Raw genomic sequence first — 13,366 nt, 5'->3', positions numbered from 1 at the left:
CAGTTGGTGGAGACTTAAACAGGGTGAAATAGGGGGGGGGGGGGGGGGTTCTATACTTAACATTCTACAAATGGCCAGAAACATGACTTCTAAAGGTCTCTTCTGTTGTCCATACAGCATCTATGGGATGTGTAAATTAGCAACTGTTCGCAAACAAGTTAGCAAAACAGCCTAAAATGTGATAATATGTTGGTGTTGAGTTTGTAAGTTATTTCTTCCCCTAGACACCAACGATTTTTTTACTATATTGACGTCTAAAAGCTAAATGAACCTCTGTTTAAAATCTCCCAGTTCAGCCTGTGACAGGTGCACTGTCAATCACAGGTACAATAAGTCAACACAAAGTTGTATTGTGTGTTATCAGTATCAGTCTATTTGAGCACCACCTAGAACAGAGGGCAAATGAGGTCAAAACCATGTAGTACACCACGTGTGAGTGCACGTGCAAAGGTGTAACAGAAAAAAAGACTGTATGTCAGACCAATGTGCCACCCACACGACCTCCCTCATCCTGCCACGGTGGCTTTCAACCGCCTGGCTGTTAACCATTGCTTGGAAACACCTCCTTAGCATCACGCTCGGTGGCATCGCATGCAATTAGGAGCTAGCCTCAGCAGGTGCAGCAGGGCTATTCTTAACAATAGGGGCGCTACAGGGACGAAAGTAGTTATCCCACCAGTCTACCTGACACATAGTGTCTAGGGGAAGAATGCGTGCGTGTGTGTGTGTGTGTGTGTGTGTCAAACATGTGTGCGTACAGTATGTGCATATTTCTACAAGCGACGATGTCAGTGAGGTTTCTCTGGCAGCAGGAGAGGATGAGAACATAAGCCACTTTTAACTGACTGGGGTAAACAGCAAAGAGAGAAGATAAAGGGCAGAGTGAATGTCACATTACCCCAGACCTTTGCCTCTGCTCACCGCAGCATCAGATAACTGCAGCAGGGGAAAAAAAGTCTGGTTTCCTCTAGCATATAATTGGTTATCTTATTGCAATCTTCTGCTCTCTTGCCTCTACATAGAATAAAGTATAAAAGAGCAAAGGGAGAAAACTGGCAGCTACTAAAATAAATCATTACGAGCACATATCAGTATATTTCCATGGGTGTGTTCTGTGTTGGGAGAAATACAAAAGGTTTTGGATATGTGTTGGTTTGTGCTATATATATTTTATCTTAACAGGATGCACATGACATGGAGTTATACAAGGTGCTAATGCATGCACATACATTAACATGAAACACGCTTCTACAGTTTATTAAACAGGGAAGTGCACTGCAACAATATCTAACATCTAGATTCTGAGAAATTGTGTTTTTTGCATTGTGTTTCCTCACTGTAAGATATTTTTACAGTCATTAATTGATAATTTAATAAAAACTTTACAGATTGTCACTTGTCAAAGGTGCTTTCAGTTTCAGACGTAAACTGTTACCATGGATGTCCGAACAGTGTGACCTGCCTGTAACAGCTTCAGGGCGTAATTCACACCTTTATATGTTTTCACACATACATTGCTGCGATAAAGAACTCTTGAGATGATGTGTAATTCCCGGTTAGTGTGTCTGGTATTGCCTGTAAATGCTTGCAGTATTTGCACCGTGCGGACGAATATGTAGAATAATATTGTTTTAAATGTGTCCGCAAATATGAAATATGAGAAATATGGACAGTATGTGCCTGACTGTTTTCTTGCAAGGTGTAAGCAGTTTAAGTAAATATGTGTGTCAATGATGAGCAATTTATTCTCAACTCTCTCCTCAGTTTGGAGCCTCTAAAGAGCACCACTGGGCCCAGGTCAGTACCTTGTGGTACACCTTTCCAAATCAAATACCTAGAGCAAAGGTAGGAGGTTTAAGAAAGTAGGGCCTTGGCTACTGTATCTCACCACAGCAATGGGATGTCTTTTCCTAGATGGATTGATTCCTGGAGCGGAGGCAGTGTGGAGCCTAACTGCTCGTTCACCCACACTGTACCGGGCCTGTGGTTAGAGAGAGAGACAGCAGGGAGGAGAGAAACAGAAGAGACAGAGAAGACAAAAGTGGGGAAGGAAAGGAGATGGCGGGGCTTTAGTTTGCGAGGTACAAGCAGGGCATTTGTAAAAGAACATGTCAAGGGCCCCCCCCACCTCCCTCGTGAACCTTTCCCTCCTCCCATAGCTCCCCTCTTCCCCTCATCCCGAGCGCACGCGTGCAGGGGGGAGGAGTAATGACATGAGACTTACACAGTGACTCTACGCGGCGCCATGCTAGGGGAAGAATGGAGGTTAATGAGCTGACATCCCCTCCACCCCGAACACGCCTCCTCCCCGTGCCCACCTCCCTGCTCTCTCACACACACACTGACAGGCGTACACACAAACCCCCCCGACAAGACGGTGGGCTTGAACGCTGGCACTGAGCCAAGGAGCTGGAGACTACAGGGATGTCATCGAGCAACCAGTGGGTTTGCTCTTTCGCCGTGATCAGTGCAACCATCTTGGGGTCATGTGACAGTGAGAGTAATCTAATACAACTTGGATTGTTTGTTTGACATGCGAACATCAGCGAATGTAATCACATGATGAACTTCAGAGAAACAAGACTACAGGTTTAAAGCCCAGGGAGACAATGGAAATCAGGCTTTTTCTATAACAGAAAAATCTGTCTGCCAATTATATTAATGATACACTTTATTTTTATAGCACTCTTCTAATGGAACAAGGTGGGTTACAGGAGAATGCAAAAATGTAATTTGATCAGAGGGTGGAAACATGTTGCTCCCCAAATCAAATGGCTTGCTCCTCTGTAAACTTGCAACGTCCAATATGCTATGGTGGAATTATTTCCTCATTGGCTTAAAAGGTATTTTGTCAACAGATAAATTATTGGAGAATTTAAACTTTTAAACTTCTGGTAGCACAAGATGAAAACCCAGGGAAAGTCCAATAATGTGAGGATTCATCCTCTGGGGAACATGAATGTGCACATTAACTGCATCACTTCAATATTTTACACTGGACCAACTTGTTTAGCAAAAAATGCTAATGGGATGACAAACGGAGAGACCAAGCGAAATTGTCGTCTCTGCAGTGAAGCTGGTAGCATGGCATAAAAAAAAAAAAAGCAGCCCAACCACATGTGTCAGCATTATATCAAACACTATGTAACTATACACAATTGTTGACTTGGTAAGGACAAACAGTTCTTGTGCCCAGACCACGGACCACGTGCTAAACAAATCCTGCTATTATAGTACATGCAGTGCTGTGAATAACCCTTCAGACCTTCAGATGCTCCCCCATTTCTTGGCTGTCACATGGTGGTGTGTGGGTGTCTAAGATGTTAAATAAAACCTCAATGGCCTTTTAGTTGCATCACCGGAAAACCAACATTAGGTGACAATTTAAAATGATAAGCTGCAGCATGCACAGACATCACCTAGAGAGTTTCGAACAAAAGACAGAAAACCTTTCAACAGGGAAAAGAAACAAGCTAAATGCAAGTTCATGTAAACGAATGAAATTTGCATGAGTTATCTGAGGTTAAATAAACATATATGCACGTGCACTCAACACTGATGAAGCAGATGTATTTGTTTGACAGTGAGAGCTGCCAAGACTGTTGCTCAGTTTAATCCCTGTACACTCACTGTAATTAGAAAAAACTAACTAAAACGGGTTGAAGCCTCCCTTTGCTCTTAAAACAGTCAATTCAGCTCCGTGTTGACAAAACAGAATCACGTTTTGCATTTGCACGTTCATGCTGCCACTACGCAAAGATGGATTCAGATCTGGTGACTGCCGAGCGCTCTGAAGTGATCTAAGCTCATTGTCAGGTTACAGAAAACTGTTGGAGATCACTTCTGCTTTTTGATATGGCAGAAACATTCAAATGATGAATAATTGGTATTAGTGTCCCAGTGCTCACTTCTGCTCACCACAGTTGTAACATGTGGTTACCTGAGTAACTTGTAGATGGTGTTTCCATCCATAAAAATACCTCTCACTGGATGTTTTTTGTTTTATTTTGCACCAATCTTCATAAACTGTTGTTTGTCCCAAGAGATCAGCATTGAAAAAAATACAACCCATCTGGCAACAGCACTCACGCTACGGTCAAAGTCACTCACATCACGTTTTGAAGTTCATCCTGATGTTTGATGTGAACATTAACACATGATTGAAGGATTGGATAACTGCATGAATAGACAGGTGCCCAGGTGTTCCTGATAAAGTCCTTGGCAAGGACACACACACACACACACACACACACACACACACACACACACTAACACACAAACAAACACCCCCACTAACGCACTGACATATAGCTGATTTTCGGGTGCCATAAGTAGTTGATGGCCTTTTTAAGTATGTACAAATGTAAAAGGCATGAGGGTAGAATAACATCCTTTACAAAATACAATAACATTACCAAAAGCAGAAATAGAATTGATAATGTGCAGAAAAACACTCTCACAGAGCTCCAAAACAATGGAAGATGAATCGTTAGTCATTAGTGCTCATTGTGAATCTTTCGGGTGAGTAATTTCTGGGAAGCCTTGTACATTTTTAATAATCTTAAACTGAAGCGCCCTAAGAACACAAACTCCATGAAATAATAACAGACATTTCACCTTCGTACTATCGGAGCCTCTCAATTATTTACCGCTAATGAATTGCCTCGGGAAATATTCTTCCTAAGTACAATATCAACCGTCCCAGAGAGGCCGAATCCGCTCGCTCAAATACTTAAATACATTTACTCAATTATGCTGGCTGTCCCTTATACGAGAGAGACGAGGAAGTGAGTTTTCCCTTCCCTCTCTTCCACATAGCTCAGACTCAGCCCCATAGCTCAGGGAAATCCTAATAAGCAGAAGCACTTTTATAATGATTAACTGATTAAAAACATGTTTAAAAGCAATTATGTTTTCTGTTTTTGCCTCTACACTGTGGGAGGTTACAGGGAAAGGACGCTTGTGGTGGTGTTGTCTCACCCAACATAACATAGCATTATATATTTGCAGGCCAATTGCCAGAGTCTCCAACATGCCACCTAGAATATCTTGTTGTTGCCACATAGCTGATCAGCCTTCAGGAGGCCTGAGGGAACCTGAGAGCAGAGCACGGGGCATCACACTACAAACTCCCAAGACGGGAAACCAACAGGTAGGAAAAAGGATATATAGGCGAATAGAGGAAGGTTCGACGGTCAAGTAACCAACTATCAATGTGTCATAACCGAGCAAGTAATGAAGCTATCATCCTCTATCTTTTCTCCCAAGACAAACAAGAGTGAGCGAAAACGCCACAGCCGCCTATAAATATTTCTAAACAAAGTCTCAGCTAAGTGCAGGGAATTGCGGAATAACCTAAGTGAATGTAAATAGATTCCACCATCTGCTAGCTTCATCTATAGGGGACAACTTCATACTGGGGGAGAAGTGTGCATCTGTGTGTTTGTGTGCTTTAGTCGACTAATTGTGCTTCAGCCACAGATGATGATGCTTTTATTTATCCTCTCTGAAAGCTAAACACACATCCTGTGTCTCTCTACTATCTCTCTACATTCTTAACAACTAATGTGAATTCATCACATGATCCATATAGAAAACTTAAGTTACTGCACCAGATGTGGATCATCGTATTTGGATCATGGTTTCACATGAGAAAACTTGTCATAAGAAATACTTGTTTGTGCTTTTCAGACATTTTAAAACTAATGCATTTTTTGCCTTTTTCTTTATCATAAGATATATATTATAAAGTTGAGATGCCCTAGATGAACTATGGATAACTGTCAGTACTATAATGCCTCATTGTAATTCAAGCACTTTAACCCTGACACTCTTTTGGCTTTATATGTCAGTGTACTCGAGCATGCGCACGCGTTTATAAATGCGCATATTTTATATCTGCAGGCCACTCAAAGTAACAAACCGAGCATTCGGCTCTATTCATAGCATCGACATTGTTATCACCATTCAATCACAAGAATTTCTGGTGAGGAACGATCCTTCCAATCGAGTAGCGAGTGGTTAAGGCCTGACTAGCTCTGGCCTGTTCCATGCTATCTGGATGTAATCATCAGTCTTAGGCTGTAACTACACCAGAGAGAAATTAAAGTGCAAAGGATCCCGTTCCTAGACAGCTGGTAGTTGTAAGTTCTTATCAGGGAATAAAACGCAGGAAGGGAGGGAAAGAGTTTGAAAGAAAACATATACTATTTTTATTTCAACTGCTTTAGGGATTAAGGCTCAGGGCTCTAGAAAACTGCATTAAAATAATCCACCATTTGCATGTTTTATCTCACAAAGGAAGCTCACATAGACACACATACACACACACACACGCACACACACCAACCCCCACTCTCCCTCTCTCCTTCTCCTCCTTCCCCTCCCCCATTCTGGGTGAGCACACACCCACACACACAGACACACACTCATACACATGTCACATATACACACACTGGCATCATTAAACACACACACACACACACACACACACACATATCCAGATCAACCTGCTGCCATCTGCTCCATGCGCTCTGTACAATCCTCGTAGAATACATTATTCACTACAATACATCACATCACATTCCCTCAATGTCATAGCCTTGTGCTGGAGAAGAGTGAGGGAGAGAGAATGGGGGATCGCACAGAGCAAAACAGCTATTGTACTCTGAAGAGAGAAAGAGAGAGAGTGAGAGAGGGGGGAGAGATTTGGCCTGTTACATGCTACAATGGTAGAGAAAATTAAAGACAGTTTGATTTGGCGTTTCGGTGGAACAAGGTTGTCAGCAAAACTTGTTCCACTCGCAGCCACCAGGCTAGATTAAAAGACCTGACAAGGAGTTACTGTATGAAAGTGAAGGATAGATGGAGAGAGACAGAGAGAGAGAGAGAGAGAGAGAGAGAGAGAGAGAGAGAGAGAGAGAGAGAGAGAGAGAGAGAGAGAGAGAGAGAGAGAGAGAGAGAGAGAGAGAGAGAGAGAGACCTAGTAGAAGTGACTGGAGAATAAATATCTTTAGAGCAAGATATTCTTTTGTCAAGGACTTTTCTTTTCCTTCTTTTTTTATCTTTTTATAGCGTCAGTGTTAAGGCTGACATTTATTGAACTGTTAACAAACCCATTCATTATTACAAAAAAATGTAAAAGGGTCATATATATATTTAATACACTATGCATAGTATTCACTACATTTATAATATGGCCCAAAGTGCTGTGTTCACTGTGAAAGAGGTCACCATAGTTCGGCTGAGCGATGAAAACATCAATATCAATAATTCTCGCAAAGTCATTTTCATCAATAGCAATGTATATCGATATCGTGCGTATGCGTTGTGCAAGCACGGTGAAGGGGTGTCACCGATAACTGACTGATTTCATTAAGCTTTTGACAAGTGTTTGTCCTTCTCTGCTCCTCAAGACGAGTCCAAAACCACAACCTTTAGCAAAAACTGAAAAGAAAAATAACGTGACATTTATCGTGAAATTGACAAGGGGATTTTTTTATCTTCAAATAATTTTTTAACATATCAATTGCACACTGTGGAACAATTTGCAGCTACATAGGTGGTTTTTTTCGAATAAGTTGTTTGGTGATACTTGTTTCTCAGACCATTTCTTTGATGGTTCTGGTCTTTTCCTCTTTTCCCCCCTCAGCCACATGTCAGTCTCACCATTTGTTAATGCACTGTAAACCACTACATTTAAAATCCATCATTTTATCAGCCACAAGATTAAAACCAGTTGCCAGTTCAATGTTGTGGCTGCTGCTCGTGGGGATTATTTACATTATTCTGTTTAGGTGCAATATTTGCTTCACTGAACAGAACTGAAACAAAAGAAATACATAAAAATAGATTGCTGTGTTTACGTGTTTACTCTGCTCCTGTAGTATGTTGTGTGCAAAGCATTAACCTGTGTGTGTGTTTGTGTGTGTGTTTGTGTGTGTGTGTCACCATTGTGTGGCCACAGAGCAGCTGGCAGGCCCACACTTGACTACGCATTGACCTGCTTTGCATTCACCTGTTATTCAGCCGAACCTAATGTTTCTACTTGGCTCCGCTGCAGCTGAGTTGCAATTAACCTCGCTTCGAGTGCAAGGCGAGGGAGTCTTAAGTAATTTGTCAAAGTAGTTTGTCGAACTTTGCTAAATGTCATTCGGCCTAATCTTGTGAAATTCATAGTTCTTTCACTCTTATTTTCACACTTTGAGGAAAAGCAAAGTAAGTTTTGCAACCCCTCTCACCATTTACAGCACATGCAAATACAGCCTACATGCACACACCTTTAATGCAGGTTATCTCCTGCAGATAATTAGCCTATGGAAATTCCATTTTCCTGTGTAAACAAACATCTGAATTGGAAAAAGCATCGGTGTGTCATTTCCTTCCCATCCCTCCTCTCTGCTCCTCCTCTTCACCTCCTCATGTTTTATTCCCATCCTCCATTTCGCCCCTCCCTCCTCTTTTCCCAGATGCTCTCTCTCCTCTTGTCTGTGTTTGGGCTGCGACTGCGAGGGGTCACCGCCTGCCTTGTTCTCACACGTGGAGCCCTGGCCGTGTTTGTGTTTGGATGTGCGTGTGAAAGAGAGCGAGGGAAAGCACACTCTCATCCGTGGTTTATTATATGAATGAGTGTGTCTGTGTGTGTGTGTGTGCCTACAACAGCTCCCAAAAAAAGTGTGTAACAGCGTGTGAATTTATCCCAATGTCTGTGCAGCTGAGCCTAAGTGCCTTTCCCACTGTGTGTGTATTTTTGTCTGTGTGCATGTGTGCGCAGAGCCTGGTGTGTGTGAGAGTGTGCGTGCCTTGCTAGCTCAGTGCCAGGTCTCTCTAATGAGTCTGTCAGGCGCTTTTAGCGACGGCGTGCTCCCCTGGCTCAGCGCACTCCTACAGACACACTGTGATTAGCCGGGCCAACGGCACGCCACCGGGCCAGATTAAACACTCACCACGCCGCCAGGGAACACACACACACATTAGAACAGGCACTACACTCACTCACACAGGCACCAGACACACACAGATGTAGTTAGACACACACAGTTTCATCATCATTGGGCCTGTTAGCCCACTCTGATACAGTAACACGTACTTGCCCCCCAGAGCCAGGTGTTGACGATGCTGGAATTGAAAATTAATCTGAAATATAAACACAATACAAGCCACCTATGGCACTGACAAAAAAAGGAGCTAATATTTCATTAATCCCTCCGCCTTTATTGAATTCCTGTCTGCTACTAATCTTGAACATCACTCAGAATTAAGGCCAGCCCTTCTGGCTCCAATAGCTTTCAACATCTTCATTAAAGCGACATGATTCACTAATTACAGGTAATTACCCTTTAATGAGCAGCCCAGATGAATGAGCAGATATGCAGAGAAGGGGCAGGCATGAGGACACTTCATTTTTGAATTCGAGGGCCACGGGTGGACTCTGATTGGGCGTTACAGTTTGACCATTACATATTCCTGTGAGGACTGAGCCGAGACATGGTCGTCTGGTTAGAGATACGCTGGCTTGACTAGCACTTAAAGGTTCATTGTGTAACATTTAGGTGAAAGGGATCTATTGGCAGAATTTGAATAAAATCCCAGTGATGCTTTCACCAGAATGGGCCCTTTATATTTACTAGTTCCTAATTAAATCTGGCGCGGACCCTCTCTACGGAGGCCGCCATGTTTTTTACTGTAGCCCAAAATGGACAAATTAAACACCTTTTAAGTTTTTATGACAACTGAAGGCTACAACAGGTTCTCTATAATGTTTAGAAGGGGAGGGCGAGGTTAGGGGTATTCAGCGGCAACATGACACTTCACCACTAGATATCACTAAATTCTACACACTGAACCTTTAAAGGAAACACATGGCCCACTTTGGCATGAACAACTGAGTGCATACAATTTCTTACATTGATAGTGGATTTTATTACAGATCTTCAGTTTACGTTTCAATGTTGGGCCACTTCACTCAACGGATAACCCGGGTGGTTAAACAGCTTGACCCGAGATTAAGTTTTGTTTTGGAGCATTCTGTTACTACTAACATCTCTCACACATATACCAGGTCGAAGATAGAAGATACTTAATATGGGCGACTCAGACCGGAAAGGTGCGTAAAAGTTAATAAAACGAAGTAAGCAACAAACAGAAAATAAGCAACAAACAGCCACATAAATATATAAAGACCTTGAATATCAGTTTACAAACAAGTTGAGATGACTTCCCTTATACTTAATTTACTTGAATATTTTTTTATCAGTCAGAAAAAACTAATAAAATTATCAAACTATTTCCTGGCTAAGAGGCAAAATCCAATAACGAATCCATATGCAACTGAACAAGGCTTTTTTTCTTTCCTGTGCCAATAATCATTTTTCATTGTTGCACCCGTGGGTCCTGACCCCCAGGCTGGTCATTGTATGTGTTTAACAGGACTGTTTCGTTTCCAGGTCATTAATAGTGGTCGTTGTAATGTTGTTTTTATAGATCGAACTTAGTCATGTCCAATATCCACCCCTATAGCGTAGTCCGCCACATTGAACAGAGCCTACAGTGCTTGACACAAATAGTATCATGATCTAAACCTGTAATCTGTCTTGGACCTGGGTCAAACAAACTGTGATGACCCGACTAAAACAACTAATGTGGGTTTCTCCCCGGTCGACACTTTGAAGAAATATTCCAGACACTGTTCAGACGTGAGATTTGTAACACATGTGAGGCTGCAACGGGTTAAAGTGGGCAGCGTTTCTCACTGTGAAGGTGTAGGAGGTGCAGAGTGTAACATCTGAAGAGTGGTGTGCTCATTGTTCCTTTGTTGTTTAACAAGGGGGAAAAAAACTCTCATTTCTTTGTGTGTGTTTCTCTCTCTCAGGCAAAGTGGAAATGAGATTGATTTAACAACTCGCCAACATTAAAACAGAGAAGTTTCTTATCTCAGGCCGGCAGAAGAAAGCCCCTAAGAGATGACACCGTGCACCAATTTTCCGATCTTTCTCATTCTTCTCCCCACACCCCCCCTCTTTTGCTGTCTCTCGTGCCTAGTGGCCTATTTTTACCCCTCCGTGTGGCATCTCAGGGTTTTCCTTGTCACCACCACGTTTCCTGTCATCAGTGTGCGGGCACGGTTGAACAGCGCAGTTACTGAAAAGGCCCCGACACTGTCTCTCTAACTGTCTCTCTTTCAGATGTGGTCACAGATCTTTATCTTCAAATCCCAGGTATAGCGTATTCCTTAACAACGTCTTTTACACTTTATAGTGCAGGAATCAAAACATTATTTCATCTCTATAAAGTGGAAATACTGGGCAGAAGAATTGAAATTGTTTCTTGGTTTCTTGTTTTCTGTTTATTGCGCTTTGTTCCGAGGCACCTATGGGAGAAGGGTATTTGCAGAAATAACCCTTTGTTTACAATACACTAATCCAATCACCATGCACTTATTCAATTTGTGCCCAGAGAGCGACCCCCGGCTCCAACCCAGACCCTCTTCTTCTCAGACATATTTATCATGATGCCATAAGTCCCAACAAAACACTGCGTCTTTTCTCCGGCTGAAATGTGCAGAATGTGATATAGCGTACTGTGTGGCACAATGGAGTAATTGTTTTTTGTCCCTTGAAGGAAAGTACGAGTTGGGAGTTGAGCAATATCTGTGCAGGATGTATGCTTTCCAGCCTTATATGACAATCTCATTGCGAGTGAGGGCAGCTGGAGAAGATATAAATGAGCAACTTGATTTGTGGGATGTAACTGCGTGTCAGTTATAACAGGCTTTAGTGGGACTCTCAGCTTTTTAATGCCATGTCGTATCATGTCTTTTTCTAGCACTTTACTACAATAAACTTTAATAACCTCCCTCCCAGAGTGGGTCAAACAGTATATCAGGGCTATACATCACAAACTGTCCATAATCAGTTCCAGATGTATATTAGTGGGTAGAATTCTTTGATGAAAGACAAATATACGATTGGGCTTAAAACGATAAACAATGAAATGCCAATAGACGGCATGAGGTTAACTGTCCTCTTTATGCTGCACCTCTCCTCCAGCGTGATGCACAGTACCTCTTTTGTTCTGCCACTCGTTGCTTATGTTACTGTAGAGCACTAATGCACACAGATCGATACCATACTTTCCATTTCAACACATTGAACTGATGTGCAGACACACAGTCGGAATTGATCCTGTTCTGTCAACACAAGTTTTAGGTCTGTATGTCTTTTTTTTTTTTTTTTTGGCTGCAAAATAAATGGTCTTTCAATGAAGAAAGCTCCCAATCTCAAAGTTCTTTGCAGTGTGGCATTGACATCTTTATATTATACGTTGAATAACTGCTGTGCTGGGAATGATGTAAGACGAGTTGGGTGGGAAACATTAAGATCAAAAACAGAACATCTGGTCCGTTGGGATGAATCACATTTAAAAATGTTCTGCCACTTCCAACTCCCTTCTTTTGCGAGGAAGGGAAAAAAAACATACTGCCTCAAATAAAAACAATTCAGAAAAAGCTGTAAAGTCTAAACAGTCATAAAACATGTTAATACAGCAATAAAACAATTGGTTAGAAATGCAGAGGAAAACATGTCGGCTGTCCGTCCAGAATAAACAAAACCTAGCAAAATCAATTTCCTCCCCTACAGGATATCCACCGCACGCTATAGCAGCTTTTTACGACCTCGGCTGAGAGGTGCAAAAACACAGTGCATGTTTCAAGTAAGCAAAAGTAAGCAATATGCACTTCTAACAAGCTCCGAGTATATGGTGCACACAGTCTGAATATAGACTGACATGAAGGCAGAAAACAGGAACTGGTTGGTCTCACTCGAGCAGCTCATTATGTGGAATATACTGTGTGACTGCATAACAAGGGATCACTGATTTAAGAGGTATTTTTCATGCTAACTAAAAATGCCGCATAAATACACAATGTTTTCCGTTACAGGTGTAATTTGGTGTCTTTTCATGTATTGTGACACGATATCAGCTGAAAAAAGTCAAAGCATGTTGCGTGTGTCGTGACAGCTTTCTGCCGGCTGTGAAGCGTTTCATTACATCTTAGACAATTAAATGCGTCTGATGGGGCATCTTCCTCCACACGGCTGTTTGAATATGAAAAAACAACACCAGGAAGAATCTGCATGCTGTTTTTCCACCCAGTTTTAAATAATGTGGTGGTCTTTTGAAATGATGCGCTGTAGGAGGAAACTCTTCAAATTTGGTGAAGCTCTTATTCCACACAATAGAGCAGGTGCGTTCTGACCAAGATAAAATGTTTCCGGTGATAACAATAAAACAGCTCCTCTACTCTTCTTGCTTCGATGAACCAAACCATCAGCTCCTGAACGACAGAGATGGCGATAAATGGAGA

General features: G+C 42.0%; 1 protein-coding gene across 2 annotated transcripts in view; it reads right to left on the bottom strand.

Annotated features, from left to right (window-relative positions):
* LOC133005305 (thymocyte selection-associated high mobility group box protein TOX-like) overlaps positions 1 to 13,366 on the bottom strand; it is a 78,238-nt gene that overhangs the window by 47,480 nt on the left and 17,392 nt on the right. Inside the window, exon 2 of one of the 2 annotated variants that reach the window (XM_061074950.1) lies at positions 1,889 to 1,981. The exons of the other annotated variant lie outside the window; for it this stretch is intronic. Coding sequence (XP_060930933.1) covers positions 1,889 to 1,981 — 93 coding nt within the window. The remainder of the gene's footprint in view (positions 1 to 1,888; positions 1,982 to 13,366) is intronic. 2 annotated transcript variants of the gene reach the window in all.

Source organism: Limanda limanda, chromosome 7, assembly GCF_963576545.1.
Source record: "Limanda limanda chromosome 7, fLimLim1.1, whole genome shotgun sequence".
Taxonomy (NCBI): domain Eukaryota; kingdom Metazoa; phylum Chordata; class Actinopteri; order Pleuronectiformes; family Pleuronectidae; genus Limanda; species Limanda limanda.
The sequence above is the reverse complement of the archived record's forward strand: the minus strand, read 5'-3'. Positions and strand labels throughout refer to the sequence as shown.